Source organism: Nothobranchius furzeri, chromosome 2 (genome assembly GCF_043380555.1).
Source record: "Nothobranchius furzeri strain GRZ-AD chromosome 2, NfurGRZ-RIMD1, whole genome shotgun sequence".
Taxonomy (NCBI): Eukaryota; Metazoa; Chordata; class Actinopteri; order Cyprinodontiformes; family Nothobranchiidae; genus Nothobranchius; species Nothobranchius furzeri.
Window position 1 is genome coordinate 14,230,928 of NC_091742.1, and position 18,449 is coordinate 14,249,376.

General features: G+C 41.2%; 1 protein-coding gene across 1 annotated transcript; it reads left to right on the top strand.

The window, feature by feature from the left end:
- Positions 1-102: 102 nt before the first annotated feature.
- Positions 103-14,058, top strand: dnajc5ga (DnaJ (Hsp40) homolog, subfamily C, member 5 gamma a). Its single transcript, XM_015947752.3, has 7 exons — positions 103-243; positions 7,858-7,985; positions 9,216-9,429; positions 10,179-10,335; positions 11,852-12,018; positions 12,559-12,602; positions 13,826-14,058. Exons 2-5 carry the CDS (start codon positions 7,867-7,869, stop codon positions 12,013-12,015), a joined length of 654 nt encoding a protein of 217 aa, XP_015803238.1. The 5' UTR covers positions 103-243; positions 7,858-7,866; the 3' UTR covers positions 12,016-12,018; positions 12,559-12,602; positions 13,826-14,058.
- Positions 14,059-18,449: the final 4,391 nt, after the last annotated feature.

The following is an 18,449-nucleotide window of genomic DNA, read 5'->3' on the forward strand; positions in this document are numbered from 1 at the left end:
TGACGTGCTTCTAACATTTCTGACGTGCAGGTTCGGTCCATGAACGCAGCACGCCATGCATCCGTTATTTCCTGGAAGGAGGAGCGAGTGACCCGGCGAGCCCAGCGGTCTGTCACTGCTCTGCTTACCGGGCTAACGGAACCGTGCTTCTGTCCCGTTAACTGCGAGCCAAGACATTAAATTAGATGCCTCTATGATCCAGCTAACCTTACGACGAGGTACACGGTGTTCAGTTTACTCAAGGTGAGACGTTTCCGTCGTTTTTATTGTTGGGGCTGGTTAGCTGCAGGGCGGTGTCGTAAGCTAACTTGCTATGTTCTAAAATGGGTGAAATAAAGGGCTGTTTGGGTTTTTGTCTTTTTTTTAAGTGAATCGTGTGTTTTATTTACGCCGAATTTCTAGTGCAATTGTTCTGAAATGTTTAGGGAAAGCATCCAGATTATCTTTCCGTGTACGGTTTAGATGATGGAGCTTAACAAAATCGTCCAAATTATGAACGCATGTTGGCTTATCTGCCAACAACGCCTGCTCCCAGCTTGTTGCTTTAGCAACCGCCTCTCTAGTGCTGATGTTTGTGCAGATTCATCAATGTGCTTCTAGTTTTATCAGATGGAGGTTGGGATGCTGAGTCAGCATTACTGTGATTTGCAAGGAATCTGAAGAAATTGGCAAAAATAAATTGAAATGTTGCAAAAGGTAGATGAATGTTGTGGTGTAAAATAGAAAGTAGTTATCCCTGTGTAGCGGGATTAGGAGAGGATTAGAGCTCATAAGGACAAACAGACGGGAATCACGTGGGGTTTCTTCCATCATTATTCCCAAACAACGACATCAGGTGTCTTATAACATTACCTATCTGTGCAGATGCTGTCATCTCATTTTACTTGAAGTTTAATTTAGTTGTCAAATCTTGGTTTCTTGATTCTAGAGATGCACCGATTCTTATTTGGAGAGCCGATACCAATTTCTTATTCTAGTACGGCTCTGACCTGCCAATACCGATTTTAACCAGTTTTAAGTTATCACAAAGATCTACGACTAACAGGTTGAAATTATAATTTTTTAAAAACTCAAATGAACTCAAAATGTATGATTTTTGGAGCAGAAACTTTCACATGTTCATGGATTTTATTTATTTTTCTTAAATTTATCTGATTTAGCCACAAAGTGAAAACTATTTTGGGATTTACTGCACTTCTTATTGATCTCTCTGACATTTAAAAGCTAGTTTGAACTTTTATTCAAAGTTCTATGGAGAGGATGTTGTGTTTAAAAGTCATTCATATTCATTTAAATACATTTTTAACCTCATCCCTTTTGAACTTAAATCCTAAAAACACTACCTACCTCAGCCTTTTTTGTTTTCTTAGCAGATCTAATGATCATAAAGTAATCAGGTTTCTTTCTAATTTCACCAAAGTTACTGACCTGACTTAAAAGCCGACAGATATGAGTTTTTTAAGGCCAATACCGATTTTTCAACTGAACACTCGCTGTGTGCAATGTAAATTAATATTTATTGAACTTCAAATATAAAACAAACTCAAAGCATAAAATGAACAATGTGTTTGGGTCCTTCGGGCCCTTTCTTCAGTCTAGTAGTGGCGGCAGTTGGCCACACAGGTACCTGATTTGGTAATTTTTTTTTAAATCGGCTTTTAAAAATAAATTTGGCCGATGTAAAAAAAAACTGAATATATTGGTCAGTCTCTAACCTGATTTCCGCATCTCTTGCCTTCCAGAGTTTAATCATCTTACTTTTTTTATTTTCCAATGTCATCCTGGATTTTTATTTATTTGTTTGCATCTTGTTCATGAGCATGCAGGTTATTAATGCTGTTATGCTCTTAAATGATCAGTGCAGCTTGCTTGTGATGTCACAATCTCAGCCTCGTTTGTTCCTTTATGGTCTTATTAAACCCAATTTTTGGTTTATTTTTTATTTATCTGAGTATTACTTAGGAGGATTTAACAAAGTCCTTATTATATTATATTTTAGATGTGAAATAAAAATGAACATTATAATCTTTTAGTAAGTTAACAGTAGATCTTTCAGATTATAAAGTATTGGACATGAAATGAGAGAACGAGTGGCTACTAATAGATGAATTTTATTTATTTTTTATTAAATGTCTTTAGAGTTATTCTTAACTGCATTGTTTCTAATTTTAGAACCATCAGAACTACAGAATACCGTAAGTGCTTTGATGTTTTATCTGAATAAGATTTGGGTTGTTACCTGCAGGCTTCACATGATGATCCTCGGTTCTGAGAACAAGCCTAGTCTGGAGCTTTTAAAGAGCTGCTACTAAACACACGTCAGATGCTTTAAAGTTGTTTTTATTTCTATTATTGGTCTCTTCATTTCTGGGTCGTTGTCTTTACCTAGAAATAAAGAACTGAAGAAGTTTGTCTCATTTGTTTAGAAGTTCGCTGGTTTATGTTGTTTAAGTAAAATCCTCTTTAAATTCAGTTTTTTATTTTGTTCTTGTAAAAATTTTAAAGCTTTTATTTATTTTTAATTTAACACATTTGAAAAATTACTTAAAAATTAGCTGTCATTTATTATTATTATTATTATTGTTATTATTATTATTATTAGCTGCTAAATGCAGAAAGACAGGTTAAACTGTTTTTGTTTGCGATTGTTAGCCAGAAGGCAGCTGGGATGAATTATTGTCCCAGTTCGCCCCCAACGCTCACCCACCAAACTATAAATATTCAGCTAGCAGCTAGCGTATAGAATTTTTGTTTTATTCACCCGCTCTGGCCTATCCATCAGGTGCTTTTAAGGCTGGAATGATGCTGGTTTGAAGAAGTAATTCAGTAATCCAACACTCTGACTTGGTTTTTAAGGCCTCCTGAAGATAAAAACCAACTATTTCTGCTGATTAAACTCTTCTTCAAGAAGACAGGATAGGGATCCTGTTCCTCTTGCAGACAAAGTCCATTTTTGGGTTCTAGGCTTTATTTAGAATAGACTAGATAAGAAAGTTGTCACTCCTTCACAACTGTGGAGATTCAACTCCCAGACAGCTACTCTGAGAGAGCGGGAGTTAGTGTTTACAGTCCAGGGAAGAGGGATCCTGATTAGGCACTACCTGGATGGAGAGGAGCAGGGCATGATGATGCACACCAGTCATTTACAATAGCTTAGCAGCGCTGAAGAGAAGCTGCAGCTGAGAGTAGGGCTGGGCGATATGGCCTCAAATCTATATTGCGATATAATCTGAAGCATGTGCAGTAACGATATATATTGCGATATTTTTTTCCTCTGTTTATATATGTCAAAATGACATGCTTTTAAATGTCCTCATGTGGCAAATATATGCCACTTGAGGCATATAGGCCTCCTCCTCCACCCACTCCATGCTTGCAGTCATTCTGTTGTCCCAATGTCAGCAGGGTGCACATCTTAGTGACGTCATGTGTTATCGCGATATCGAGGTATTGCAATATAGCCAAAAACTATCATTACCCAATTTTATATCGTTTCTACCTTATATCGTTTATATTGCCCACCCCTAGCTGAGAGAGCAAAATGCATGTGTGTAGCAAAACATTACTTTGGGGGTGTTTTTAGGTCAAAAGCTCCTAAAAAGTGGATTTTGCACAATATAGTCCCTTTAAATTTGAGATTCACCCCATCAAACATGGCTGCCACAGCAAACTGACTGCAGGAAGTACAAAAATGGCTCCAAACTGCTCTAATTTACAGAAATTGAGATAAAATTTTGTGTGGTTGCAGCTGAGAGGTCTTACAGATCAAGCTCTTTTAGCTCTCCTGTGGTGAAATCATGAAGATTATTTTCAGGATTTGACCAAAACAGCCGACCTTATTAAAGGAGCCTAAACTGTCCTTGTCTCCTGCTTTCATTGATACACAAAACAAACCAGGCGCGTTTGAAACATGTGCAGCTGGATAATTCCTGTAAAAGACTCGACTCGGACGGCGGCTTCGGGTGGCAGTCTGATGGGTCGACACGTTCCGCTGGTGCAGCTCTGTGGTCAGAGAGGTGACCATTCTTCAGATGTGTTGTGGAAAGGCATCTTCAGTCCTGACCCTGTCTGGGTGTGTGCTGCATGTGTGGATGGAGCGTTTACATCAGCTGTCTTGGCTCCGGCAGCTTGTTTCTGTTGTGATCTCCTTTATGCAGTGTTCATGCAGTCTCTTCCTGTTTGTGCTGGAGGAGCTGATTAAAACCCGTCTGCTGTTGCTGCTGCAGCAGCGATTCTTCAGTGAAATGGTTTATACAAATGAACAAAGAGGAGGTGATTATCTGCTTCATCTCAGATCCAATCCGTGAATGAAGGCTGATGAGGAAATCTTGTGTTTACTATTAAAGACGTGCACATCTGGAATAAGCAGTTTGTGATGGAACCTGCAGGTTTCATCCAGGAGATCTTCTACTGCAGTAAACCCAAAACTAACTGAGCAGCACTTTAATGTTAAGGCTGATGTTTAAATATTAGTATATTTTTTTCTGTTTACTTTTTAAACTTTGCTTTTGTTCCATTTCATTTTCTGATCATTTTACTTGGCAAAGCACCTTGTGTGTTGTAATTATAGTCTAATCAGAGGTGTTCAAATGGAAAACTAAAATATCTGACACTTTTGATCAGTCATCATAAAAGCATTCACATGAGGTCCTCCTCTTCTATAAAATCTTGGCACAAATGATAATCTCCTTCCGAGTCGCCCGTTTTCAGAGCTAAAATGTGGAAGTACCATCTGGTTCTGCTGGAAACGCCGCCTAAGCACTAAGAGGCTCTTTAACTAATTAGATGAGACAATAGGAGTAGAGCAGCTTTCTGCTGCTGAAACAGACGTCGCCCTTCACAGCATCTTATTGGAGACGTGAGAAAAGAATGATGTCCGTTAGCAGCCATCCACTCTAGTTTTTAAAGATGGAAATCTGATTTTAGAGAGAATTTTATTTGACTGAGAGCAAGAAAATCTGAATAATTAGTTTGCAAGCAGAACATTTTAGTTTATTTATTTAAAAAAATTCTAAATCTGTGTAGTTGAACATAAAGTAATTGTTTTTTTTACATTAAATAAATAAAGAAAAATATCAATATTTAAAGCAAGAATCTGGATTTGCTGGCGTGTTGATGTTCTATGATCATGAGTCTTGGATGGTTGGTCCAGAATGCAAGCCGCTCTGATGATTTTCCTTCACAGGAACTCTTGAGTGAAAACACTCCTCATTTGAGGTGCTTCAGGCATCTGATTAGAATGCTGTAACACTGGGAGGACTCCCTGGAGAGATTACTTCTCCTCTCTGGTCCAGGAACACCGGAGATCCCTCAGGAGGAGCTGGGGAGAGTCGCTGGGATAAGGATCTCTGGTTTTCCTTCCCCGACTGCAGCATATAAAACTAGACTGACAGGAGCTTCCTCTGATAAATATTTATGCCATGATGATAATTAACTGCATTTCTGTGTAAAAGTGGGCGGTTATTAATATCTTATGTAGGTAATTTCCTGAATGACCTTTGTTTGGAGAAAGTTTAACTTCAGCAGGATTGATGAGCTAACGGCTAGGCTGAGCACAGACGAGAGTGATCTGCTGCTGTCTTGAAACAGCTCAAATTTCACTCATTTCAACAGAAAATTGAAAATGGTTAAATGATCATAATTCCCAAACTTCCTTAATAAATAAATGTTTTTGGTTTACTTAATAATTTTGATGACAGAATGCTCTGTTCATGACATTAGAGTATTTTTGATGTCGTTCATAAGACTTTCATAACAAAAGCCTTTATTCTTGCTAGTTTTTAGCTGGGATCATGGTGAGATTTGTAATGGGGTAATTGTCTAACGAACATTAAAAAAAACTCTGTGTGTGTGTGTGTGTGTGTGTGTGTGTGTGTGTGTATGTATATGAGAGAGTGTGTGTGAGTGCGCGTGAGAGTGTGTGTGTGAGTGAGTGTGTGTGTATGAGAGAGTGTGTGTGTGTGTGTGTGAGAGAGAGTGTATGTGTGTACGTCTGACCGCAGCGCTGGTCCTCTCTGACGTAGCCTTGGCTGGTAATCTGTTAGCTCAGCATAATGTAATCTTCTCTAGTCACTGACTAAACGCTGTGGCGTTGGCTGTGTGGCGGAGGACTCGTGCTGGACTCTTCTGCATTGTGTAACTGTTGTTTTTATTTATACTGAACTTTCTATTTAGTAAACATGATCTGCCCTCCGGCTCGCACACGGGATTAAAGTTGTCCTAGTTCCACAAACGAGCTGAGGCTAAAATAAAATCATGTTTGGAGATAAAAACGCCCAAGTGAACGATGGAGTAACTGATATCAAAGGAAATCTTTTCCTTTAAAAAAAACTTTAATTCTCACAAAAACAGAAGATGCAGCAAAATGAGGGACAATTACTATTTTTGTTATTTATCTCATTAGATTTGTTTAAATGCTTAAAGCTGGCACACATTACTGCCTTAAATAACCCCGACCTGCTTCCTTCAGCGCCATCACCCTGAGTCACCGCCATCACCCTGAGTCAGGCTTTTAGCTTGTTTCATGTGTTTGTGGAAGGAGTGAACACGAGCAGCTGTAGAGGTTTTTATTGTTGTGGTTTCACCGTAGAATCTGTTTTTAATCAGAACTCAGATCAGGTTCAGCAGCTTTTTCTCTGCTGATGTATCTGCTCCTAAATCCCTGTGTGTGAACGTCAGCAGGTTGAGTACATTTGTTATCTGCAGACACTATCGAGTAACCAGTGTTCTCACATAAATGAACCCTTTAGATTTAAAACTCAGATAAAAAAAAAACTTTTATTTTATTTTTTTGGGGGGGTTAATTTTTATGTCTTTTTTTTTTTTTTAGAATTTTTGTATTTGTTTTTTACAGTTGGATTAAATTCTTCAGTAAAGTTTATGGTGGTTGACCTGCCAGTCACTAACTCACCTGCTGCTGCTCTCCTCCTGTTTGTCAGTCTGGATGTCGACGTCCCGCAGGAGCTTGGCTCTCGTTCTCCACCACCTTAGGGGGGCTACCCACTTTGACGTTGGGGCTTCCAGTCTATACTCTGCACAGATGTTCCTGTACAGCAGGGCTCAAGGGTCGGTATCCAGCACGTTTTGGTTTTAACCTGCTTCAACACACCTGATTTCAATCAGCAGGTGATTAGCAGGCTTCTGCAGAGCCCGATGAGCTGCTGCAGGTGATCCAATAACTGAATCCAGTGCGTTGGACTAGAGCAGGGATAAGCAGCCCTGGTCCTCGTCCTGCTTGTTGTTCCTGCTGCTGATTACCTGGATCAGATGTGTTCAGCCAATTAGAAGCTGCACGTTCACACATGGCTGGAAACACGCAGGACTGCAGCTGTCTAGGACCAGGGTTGCCTACCTCTGGACTTGAGAAACCACTAAAACATGCTGGACACCAGCCCTCGAGGCCCAGAGTTGAATCGCCCTGCTGTACACGACGCCAGCCTCTTGGTTGTGGCGATCCACGTGAAAACAGTTCATGACGTGTGTTCTCTGTAGACTTTTACCAGGAAACAATGTTAATGACCTCTTTTATTATCTATATTTGTGTTTTAGACTCTTATTGTGAAGGATAGAACAGTTATGGGTTCCTCTGTGGACTTGCTACCAAAGTAGCCTAAAGCTAGTGACTCAAAACTATAAAATGTCTCATTATTTACAGTAAAAATAAAATGATACCCAGAACCCTCAGTTCCAAATAAACAGCATAATTACACTCACTGTGGATTGAGACTAAGAGCTGCCTCTGAATAACGAGTTAAGTTTGTCGGGTAAAAACAGGTGAAATAGTCCATCAGCAGGAACAACTAGAGGAAATGAATCCTGCTGCTAGACATTATTACAGCTTCTGTTTACGTTTGTTAGAGGAGAACCATGGCTGAACCCAACCCGCCCCGCCCCCAGAGGAAGATGTCCACCTCTGGGGAGAGCGTGTACAAGGTCTTGGGCCTGGAGAAAGGAGCGTCAACAGAGGAAATCAAGAAAGCATACAGGTAAGCTGTCTGAGCGTGATGTAATCAGAGTAACTACCATAACTATTCACTGCCTGTTTGAGACGGATCAGCTGCTGCAGAGCAGAAAGCAGCCTGTAATTATGAACTAATTCTTCATGGTTGGTTCAGATTTCTGTCCCTAAAGGTGCAATAAAGCCTTTCCTACATGGTTTCATAATCTTTACAGGAATGAAACAGATTTGCTTTCATAGAAACCATGCAACACTTGTTCTTTCTGAAATACGATCGGCCACTCTGAGTAGCACGTGCACGCTGATCGTGGACATTTTCTCCAACCCCATCGTCTGCATGAGCCGCAGAAAGGAAGTAGACAGGAATACGACTGGATCAGAAAAATCCAGGGTGTTTCCCAATGCCAAGGAACCTCGCCTTGATGTCTTGGCCCCGCCCCGGTTGCCTAGGAGATACGCCATCAGGAGCCATCAAGATGTGTTCCAATGTTCATGTTCTACCGAGGCGTGTGTTCTCCGTTTGTTAGCCGTTTAGCTAGCTGAGCGAGGATACACGGGAGGTGTCTTGTAGCCTAGCCTTGGTCAAAAATTACCCAGAACACACCGCGGTATTTTCAAAAGGACGGCGGATCAGAAGCCGGCAGCTACTCCGGTGGACAATTTTCAAGTTTAAAAGTAAGTCAGCTAATTTAAAATGCTTTTTTTAGACCCAAAGAAGTTATCTATGGTTAGTTAGTAGCTCAGTAGTTGCAGCTTCGATGACTAGCGGGTAGTAACTCGCTTTTATATTTAATTTAATAAACATATACACAATTTAAAAAGTAAAAGGTTCGTTATATATTCATATTGAAAGTGACTAATACATATAAAATATAACGTTATCTCCCGTATCACGTGACGTTACATGACCGCTGTGGAAGCCGCGGTCATGTGATGCAAGTCTGTTCCATTTAACCGTTTTCTTTGACCAAGGAAGGACAGTGTCCTCGTAAGCAAGGCGTCTTGACACTGAGAAACACCCCCGTCTCTTCTACATCACAAGAAAATTAGCATTCATGTCCCCGCCCACCTTGGCTCGGGACCACCCACTGACAAACTTCTACTTCCTGAATCGGGAGCTGTAGAGCACAGAGTCACAAGGCATTCATTCATACTAGAGACCAGGATGTTTGCTTTTGGGTTTAGACACATTTAATCAGACAATGGGATGGAATTGTTGCTGCTTTTTCCAACTATTATGTCTCTTCTCTCCTGCCAGAAAACTAGCACTGAAGTACCATCCAGACAAGAACCCGGACAATCCGGAAGCAGCAGAGAAGTTTAAGGAGATCAACAATGCCAACTCCATTTTAAACGACGAGACCAAGAGGAAGATCTACGACGAGTATGGCTCCATGGGCCTTTACGTGTCCGAGCAGTTCGGAGAGGAAAGCGTCAAATATTACTTCCTCATGTCCAAGTGGTGGTTTAAGGTGTGTGGCGCTCACCTTTACGTGCATTTTTGCACTTATAGCAGTTTATTTAGGAGTAGTTTAGTGTGACTCAGAGGGGAAAACTCACAGATAAACTAATCTTCACCCAAAATAGTTTAGTAGCTGCTTTTAAAGCTTGTCCACTGATGGAAACCTTAGATTACCAAATGAGACCAATAATCCGAGTTTAAGGAAGTGTTGATCACATGGTTAGGAGTAAATGTAACGTTTACATGCAGTTTTACGCGGGAGTTGCTCCTCACCTGTGAGTCTGCGAGTTCTCGGGAAGTTTGTGCAGAACCTTTGAAGTTCAAAGAGGCCCGGTTGTGTCTGTAGAACCGGTCCTGCTGCTGAGGACTGACACACACCAGCAGCTTCTGCACACTCTAATGTCGTGTAGCACAACAGATGTGCAGCAGATGTGCTTCCTCTGCAGAAGCTTATGCTGTTGGTTTTTTGTTGACTGTCCGAGACGATTAAGATTACAGTCTGGTATTTGTGTTTCATGATCTGTTTTGTTCCGTGTTCCCCTAAAAAAGCAACACCTACTTTTAAATGACTGTTTTGTATTTTGCCTTAGATTTCATATCTAGTCCCTCAACGAGCCAGCTGTAATCTGACAGGATAGAAGAAAATAGTAAATCTCCAAACTGTCGACGCTGTTTGCCGTCGACAGTTTGGAGATGAACAAGTTCTGCTAAACTCTTCCCTGTGGCTGAGAAGAAGTGTTTGCACGTTAATCCCTGCAGAGCCTGGTGGTGTGCTGCACGGTCTTCACCTGCTGCTGCTGCTGCTGCTGCTGCTGTTTCTGCTGCGGGAAGTGCAAACCTCCCGACGACGACGAGCACTACCAGTACGTCGACCCCGAAGACCTGGAGGCCCAAATCCGAGCCGACCAGGACGGAGGTGAGCGCTCGGCGGTGTCCCCGGCTGGTTTTAATTCAGACTGATGGATGCATGTCTGTGTAGCCGTGAGCGGAAAGATGCAGCATATTTAACGCATCTCCATGCATTTATGTGATCATGTATGGGGTAAAACTCGAGGACTTAAAAGAGGGAAGATTGGGACTATGCAGACTAAGGAAGTGTTGATCACATGGCTAGGTGTTTCTGAGAGACGAGGCCGTTTCTGTTTGTCTTCCTGTCAGACTTTTGAATTCCAGAAAATGTTCATAATTAAACGATTGCTTCAGCACACGCTTGCTCTCTCTAATTCCACAGATTTTGTGTTCTTAGCAGAGTTTCAGGCTTTTACCTAGTTGCCATAGCAACTAGGTAAAAACAGAAGGTTAGCTAGTCCGTGTACAAGATCAGAACAGAAAGTCTGGAATTGAATGAGAAACACGAAGAACATAACAAGGGCATATGCTCCTACTGGGCACTTTATTAGGTACACCTTTACAGTTGCTTGTCAACCCAAATGTCTAATTAGCCAATCAGATGGCAGCATTTATGCATCTAAACATGCTGAAATTCAAAATGAGCCTCAGAATGGAGACGTGAGTGGGTCTGGTTGTTGGTACCAGACAGACTTGTCTGAGCTATTGGAATTTGAACCCACAACAATCTCTAGGGCTTACAGACTGGTCAGACTGGTTCTAGATGATGGAACGTTGCCTGCGGCTCTGGTTCCTACCGAGGTCTGCAGAACCACCCCAGCTTCTCCAGAAGGACTCCAGGAGCAGAAGACCACACCAAGTGTCTCTTCTGTCAGCTAAGAAGAGGAATCCAAGGCAACAATACCCACAGGATCAGCAGAACTGGACCAGAAGAGACTGGAAAAACCATCTGAGTCTGGATTTTTGCTGTCTGGTCAGAATTTGGTGTCACCAACATGAAAGCATGGATCGTGATTCAGGTTGCTGCTGGTGTATTGGTGGTGTGGAGGGGTGTTCTTGTCCCACTTTGGACCCGTTAGTCCCACCTGAGCCTGGTTTAAACCCCACAGCCTACCTGAGCATTGGTGCTGACCATCTTCATCCCTTCATGACCACATGGACCATCTTCTGATGCTACGTCCAGCAGGATCATGCTCCAGGTCACAGAGCTCAGGTCATCTCTAACTGGTTTCTAGAACATGACCATGAGTTCACTGGACTCCCAACGGTCACCATATCTCAGACCAGTCCAGAACCTCATCATCATCATGGATGGAGCTGATGGTGTCATGTCAGAATGGACCAGAACCTCTTAGGGCACATGGGTAGATCAATGACATGAAGAATTAAGGTGGCCCTGAAGGTAAGAAAGGGTTCCAGCCTGGTAATAGCACTCGTGGTGTACCTAATAAAGTGTACCTCGCGTTTCTAAGCAACAGCCTCCATAGATGTCCTGTTGGATTATTTCTGTTTGCTCCTTTAATTTGATGTTGTCTTACATTTAAACCAGAGTCTGTGAGCCAGGATTATTTATGCTCCAACAGGTGCCACAGTAATCATAATCCAGCCCTCATCTAGTCCAGAAACCCCAGAGGACCAGAGTAAGCCCATCCCCCTGCCTATGCCCATGCCTCCACCTGAGCCACAGTCTCCGACCACAGCAGAAGGAGGCGGAAACCCCGGGGATGACTTACCAGAGTCTAAATGACTCGTAAGAGCCGCCTCGTCTAACCCGCGTGTCCCCGCCATCTTCCACTGTTTTGTCTTCCATCACAATCCGTCTCCATCTTTTCTGCTTCCTGTCACCTTCCTCTCTGGCTGCTTCTTCACTGATCTGTAAACAAACGGCTTCATGGTCGTCACACAGAAATCTTCCTGCTCACAGTTTCTCACCTGCATGTGTTTTCCTATCGTGCACCTCAACACACACACACACACACACACACACACACACACACACACACACACACACACACACACACACACACACACACACACACACACACACACACACACTCTATCAGGGCTTGCATGTGTACGATGCATGGGAGTTGTTCAGTGGGATGAAGCAGATATTCACTGAAATATGTAAACGGCTCTGATTTTAATCACATCAGCATATTTTTGGTTTATTTTGTAAATCCTGCTTTTATGTTGGTTCAAATTTGCCGTATTTTACTTTGTCTTTGTGCAACTTAAAGCATTTAAATGTTGCATCGAAACGTCAGTGACAAACCTTCTCTCTTCTCAGGAAAGTGACCGTGTGATTAAGGCTCAGCGAAAGCAAGCAGGAAGGTAAAATTCCTTTAAGTTCTTCTTTTTCAAACATTATGTAAACAATGACATCACAGCACATGCACACTCATTTGTGTGCACATTAGCTTATTAGATAGCAGTATTGTGCAGAGAACTGTGTCGTAGATTGACCCTGTCACCATGCACAGGAGATTAGAAGTTAAAGATGACGAACGCTCTTTTGCACTCAGAAATTCTGATCATTGCAAACTGCAGTCAGATAAATTTAGTATTCTACAAGATTGTCGTAAATGTCAATAGAGCTAATTTCATTGAAATATGCTTATTTTCCAGCCATACTCACTCACTCTTGTTTGTCTGGCACAAGCGTGTAATTCGTTTTCTTCTTTTTTTACCAACACTTGCTATGATGTTTTTAACCATAAACTGTTTAAATGGTAAATGGTAAATGGTAAATGGCCTGTATTTGATAAAGTGCCTTCTAGAGTCCTGGGACCCCCCCAAGGCGCTTTACAACACAATCAGTCATTCACCCATTCACACACTGGTGGGGATGAGCTACAATGTAGCCACAGCTGCCCTGGGGCGCACTGACAGAGGCGAGGCTGCCGAGCACTGGCGCCACCGCTCCCTTCGACCACCACCAGCAGGCAACGTGGGTTAAGTGTCTTGCCCAAGGACACAACGACAGCGACAGACTGAGCGGGGCTCGAACCTGCAACCGTCCGATTACGGGGCGAGCACTTAACTCCTGTGCCACCGTCGTCCGTTTAAAATAAAAGGAATAATCTGTTTTTTACTGTCTTCGTTTAGCCAGTTTGAGTCCACCTGAGGTGAAAAGACTGAAATGCTGCTTGGAAACGACCAAATTCAGAGATCTTTAGAGATCAATAATCAATAAAACTCAATTCTGAAAAGATGTAATCTGCTTCTGCTGGCTACATAAGGTGCTGCCGAGTGGGCGGAGTCTGGACCGCTGGACTACCAAGGCAGACGGTGTTGCGGGTGTGTTTTGTCGGAGCGGGCGTGGGCGGAGCTTCGCTGAGACCAAGTGTACTAGACAAAAATAACTCTTATTTAAGAAAAATGACATCTGAATAGCGCCATTGGTAATATTTAATCATTTACCGTGCCAAAAAGTCATTTTTAGTAAATCTTCACTGATATGCGGTGCTGGCCTTACGTTGGTAATCTTTTCAGTCTTTTTAAACTTAATTTAACTTTTGGTTTTTTTTTGTTTTGCTTTTTTCTTTTCCTCCTAGCCTTTCTGGGTTCTTCCACCAACCAGCTGCATCCAACTGCTGAACCCAGAGAAAAACCAGTCCAACATCACCAGCCGGTCCAGACCTCCCCCACCCCCCATGCCCATCCCAACCCTCCTGGAATGCGAGGCGGGTTCCTGATTGCTCCCGTCCGTCTCCGTGGAATCAGCCAAGTTATGGGAATTCTCTATAGACTCTTTGGGACGACACTCTTCTCCCTCCTGTTTTCTGACTAGTCCGTTTAAGGCTGCCAACTAAGGATGCATCAGGTGGACTTAACTGGGCGGGTAGAAGATTAACGTTCACGTTTAAAGACGAGTAACCAGCTGCACAACGGAAACGACAGGAGACTTGAGGAGGTTGAGGAACGTCCAAGTTAAATGTTGCATCAACATCTTCAGACCATTACTCTGCTGGATGAGCGCTAAATGCCAATCACAGGGTTTTCATAACAGACTTCCTGACATTTTTGGGGAAAACTTTGCCTCAGAGGAAAGTTTCCATCAGGAGGCGGCCACACTTCATGGTCTGATGCTAAACGTCTGAGCCAAAGCATGCGTTATTTTCTGTACAGCATGGAACCGCCTCTCCTCCCGATCAGCGAAAAACTGCTCGAATTACCCGGCTCACCCCCAAACCCAGTGTGATGTGCGGTGAGTCGATGCCAAATCATGGACCTCTGATGGAACGTCAGAAGACTCTTTGTCGCATTATTGTTGCTCTCTTTTTGTGTTGAGTTCCGTTTGCTAACGTGAAGCACACGGCTAACCGGGTTCGGGCCATTGTTCTAATGCCACGGTTCTGATTGTCAAACACGTGTCCGAGTCTGTTTTAACCCGATTCATCTTGTTTTTTTTACCTCTTGCTCCACAAAATGACTAAAGAGACTCTGATTCACCTCACTTGAGATGTAATCATTCCCTTTATAAATGCCTGCTCCTTAGGGTGAGTTTTACATTTCTCTCTAATTTACAAAGGAAGTAAAAATGACTGGCCAGAATTTTTATTTAAAATTTTAACAGTAAAACTTAAACTAAAACTTAAAATTGGTCTCACATCCAGAGAAAAGGAACTGGCGCGTAAGCTGAAGCGTAAAAATCGCCCCCTGGTGGCTGGATTTAGTATACGTTTTAAGCCCTGCCCCTTCTTGTGACTCATGGGACATTTTCCTGTTCAAAAATAAAAATACACCTGAGATAATTATTTTGTCCAGGTGTCGATGTTATAAAGAGGATTTATTAAAAAATAATTGTATTGAGGTGTTCATTTTTATTACCCCCCCCCCACCACCACCACCACCCCCCACCCACACACACACACACACACACACACTGGTTTTAAATGAGGTGAGACAAAACTTGAAGGTTCATCTTCCCACAAGCTGAGTTTATTTTTGTGCAGGTTATTTAATTTCGCTGGTTAATATTTTATAACTTTGGGTTTTATTCTAAACTCTAAGACTTTGGTGCTTTTTTATTATTTTTTTGTCACATTTAGTTTCCTAACAAGACGTCTAATTTAGTTTCATTTTAAAAGCAATTTATCAAATAAATCTCAGTTATTGTTACGAATTAACGTAAATCAAAGCTGCTTGTTGGGTTTTTCTCGCCTTTTAGGTTCTGTATCAGCCATCTTTCACTTATGAGCTCATTTAACATCCATTAAAAGGGATTCTGACAGTTTTGCTCTTTTAATGCTAACATTTTCATGTAGAAATCTGTACGTTCATGGGTTTAATTCAGATGTTTTGGATCAGTTGAAACCAACAAAAGCCTGTTCCTGATAACAAACATACTTTCTCTGTCTTCTCAGATTAGATTAATCTGTAGTAATCTCTCTGTGCAGCGTTTCCACGTGAGCGCCACCAAACATACCGATTCACATCCAAGTTTAAATTTTGAGGACCGAACACGTCTCATGAGCCAGGTCAGAGAAAAACATCAGCATCTCTTTAGTTGATCAGATTTTGATCCAGCGAGCTGGAATTCACCTCAGATCAGTTTTTATCATCAGGGGACAAAATTAAAATTATTTTGTAGGTAATCAGAACTTAATCCAATTATGGTACTTCCTAACCCACTGCAGGATGTCCTCATGAACAGCCTCTGTTCAGAAAAATGGAGTCTGCATCCTTCAGGACAAGCTAACGGTGTGTCAAAGTGTGTTCCTGTTGTCTAGAAACTGTTTCAATCTCCAGAGTATCTTAGCTTTTCACATATGTTGTTTTATAAACTTATTCCAACAGAATTATGGTTGTTTACTAGCATCGATGTTGCGTGCAGCAGCTAAATGAAGCGCTAACGCTGCATCAAGTGTCCAGTTTGGCTGGAATTTCTTGTTTCTGCCAAAATGCCTGAAAGTAGTTTTCTGATTACATTAACCTAGCAGTTAGCTTAGCATTCCTGAATGCAGACACTTCATTTCTCCAAACAGAGGCTGTTTAAGAAACTGTCTATTACAGGTAAGATAATTTTTATCATTCTACACTAAAACAAAATGGCCAAAAGTCTTGATGTGATGTAGTAGATAAACAAATTAATTTATTTTATTAAACTATAAAACTGACCAAATGAAGTCCATGAATAAAGTGATTTAAATATGTTCCATGGTTTATTTTATTATTTATGTTGAAAATAAAATGCCCTGCTTGACGAGAAGTGGTGGTTTTTGTTCAGTCAGGACATGTCTGATGTTAGCATGCTAGCATGAACCTCGTTCTTCCATTAAACCTCATGTGTGCGGATTGGTTGGACAATCTGACTAATCTAATCCATTTCTTTTCAAAAGATGAAAAGTGAAATAATTGTGTGTTAAACTTGACAGAAACGCCTGACCAGCGTACAGAACAACTGTTTCTGGGGATTCTTGGCTTGTGGATGGCGTGTAAACGACTAAATAAAATGAGGGGGATTTCATAATATTCCTGTCTCTTCCTTTTGTATTTCATTAAAGCACATTTCTATCAATAATACAGGTTATTCATTTAAATCTAGTTGAATTAATCTGTTATGAATCACTGATTAACAAACTCACTGCAGGTAAAAAGAACAAAAATATGTTTTTGTGCATTTTACCTGCAGTGAGTTTGTTAATCAGTGATTCATAACATATTTTCACTTATAAATTTGTTTAACTGAAATAAAAATTCCTTAGGAACTGAATGATTTACACATAAACACACTTCCGCCTGTGTTTTATCTAAGTGTGTGTGTGTGTGTGTGTTTAGCAGTCTATAAATAGCCCTGTAATCCCGTTAGCAGCTCGTTCCGTTTATCCAACTGCATTATGTTAATTAGCTCCAACCCTGTTGAGCTAAACCAAATGTAGCATTTAAAATATCAGTTTAAAGGAAATGATTTAGAGGATTTTTACTGGATTTTTATTTATTTGTGGTCTCAATTGCTAAAATGCTGCATGAATTACATAAATCAGTTCATTTTTAACACAAACGCTTTTTAAAGTGAGCCAGTGAAAGTTTAAAGATGCCAAAGTAGTTGATAAATTTTATTTTTGCCTTGTTTTATATATTTTTGCTTTTCAGTAATTTCATTTTTGTTGATTTGTTTGGTTTTATATTGAATTTGATGTCCTTTAGTTTTTGTATGTTATTTAATCTACAGCAGTCTCTAGTAGAAATTAATGCTTTGTAAGTTGAACTCTGAGGAAACAAAGCTCTGGTGCGCCTGATTCAGCACAGAATAAATCAGCCAGAGGAGAAAGTAGCTTCAGACGACAGGATCTGGAGCCTTATTTCCTGACATTTGGACGTCTCTCCTCTGATTGGCTAAGAGCAACACAACTGTTTGCTCTCCAACGTTGATGTTTTATCTCCACAAATAACACAAGCCTGGAGGAGTTCTGCTGTGTGGTGGTGTTACTAATGCTAATGGTTAGCTTCCACTAGCTGTTTACTGGACGCTAAACCAACAACAGCCTTCCCCGTCGTTAGTCCAGATGGGTGAGTCCATGAATGTTAGTGACAGTGTGACGTGGATCTGTCAGGCTTTTCTAATCCTAGAGTTTCACCGTCTGTTTTCTATCAGAAGCTAATGCAGGAGATAGGTGTAGGAGACTATTTTCATGTTTAGTCTGCATGAAACACTCAGAGTGACCGATTAGAATAATGAATTCAAGTTCAATTCAATTCAAGTTTATTTAGCGCCAAATCACGACAAGAGTCGTCTCAAGGCACTTCACACAGTAAACATTCCAAAACTACAGCAATCCTCATACTAAGCAAGCATTTAGTGACAGTGGAGAGGAAAACTCCCTTTTAACAGGAAGAAACCTCCAGAGGATCCTGGGTCAGTATAAGCAGCCATCCACCATGACTCACTGGGGATGGAGAAGACAGAGCACACACACACACACACACACACACACACACACACACACACACACACACACACACACACACACACACACACACACACACACACACACACACACACAGAGCAGTGTGCTAGCCGATGGCCTCCTCCATGAAATTATTATATAAAATGGTTTGTCAGTGAAGATTGTTATTTAACTTATATTTTTTCTGCCTTCTGTTCTGTATTTGAAGCCATACTATGTAACTTTTTCATATTTTTAAATAATTTTCTTGAGTCAGTATGTGCTAAAA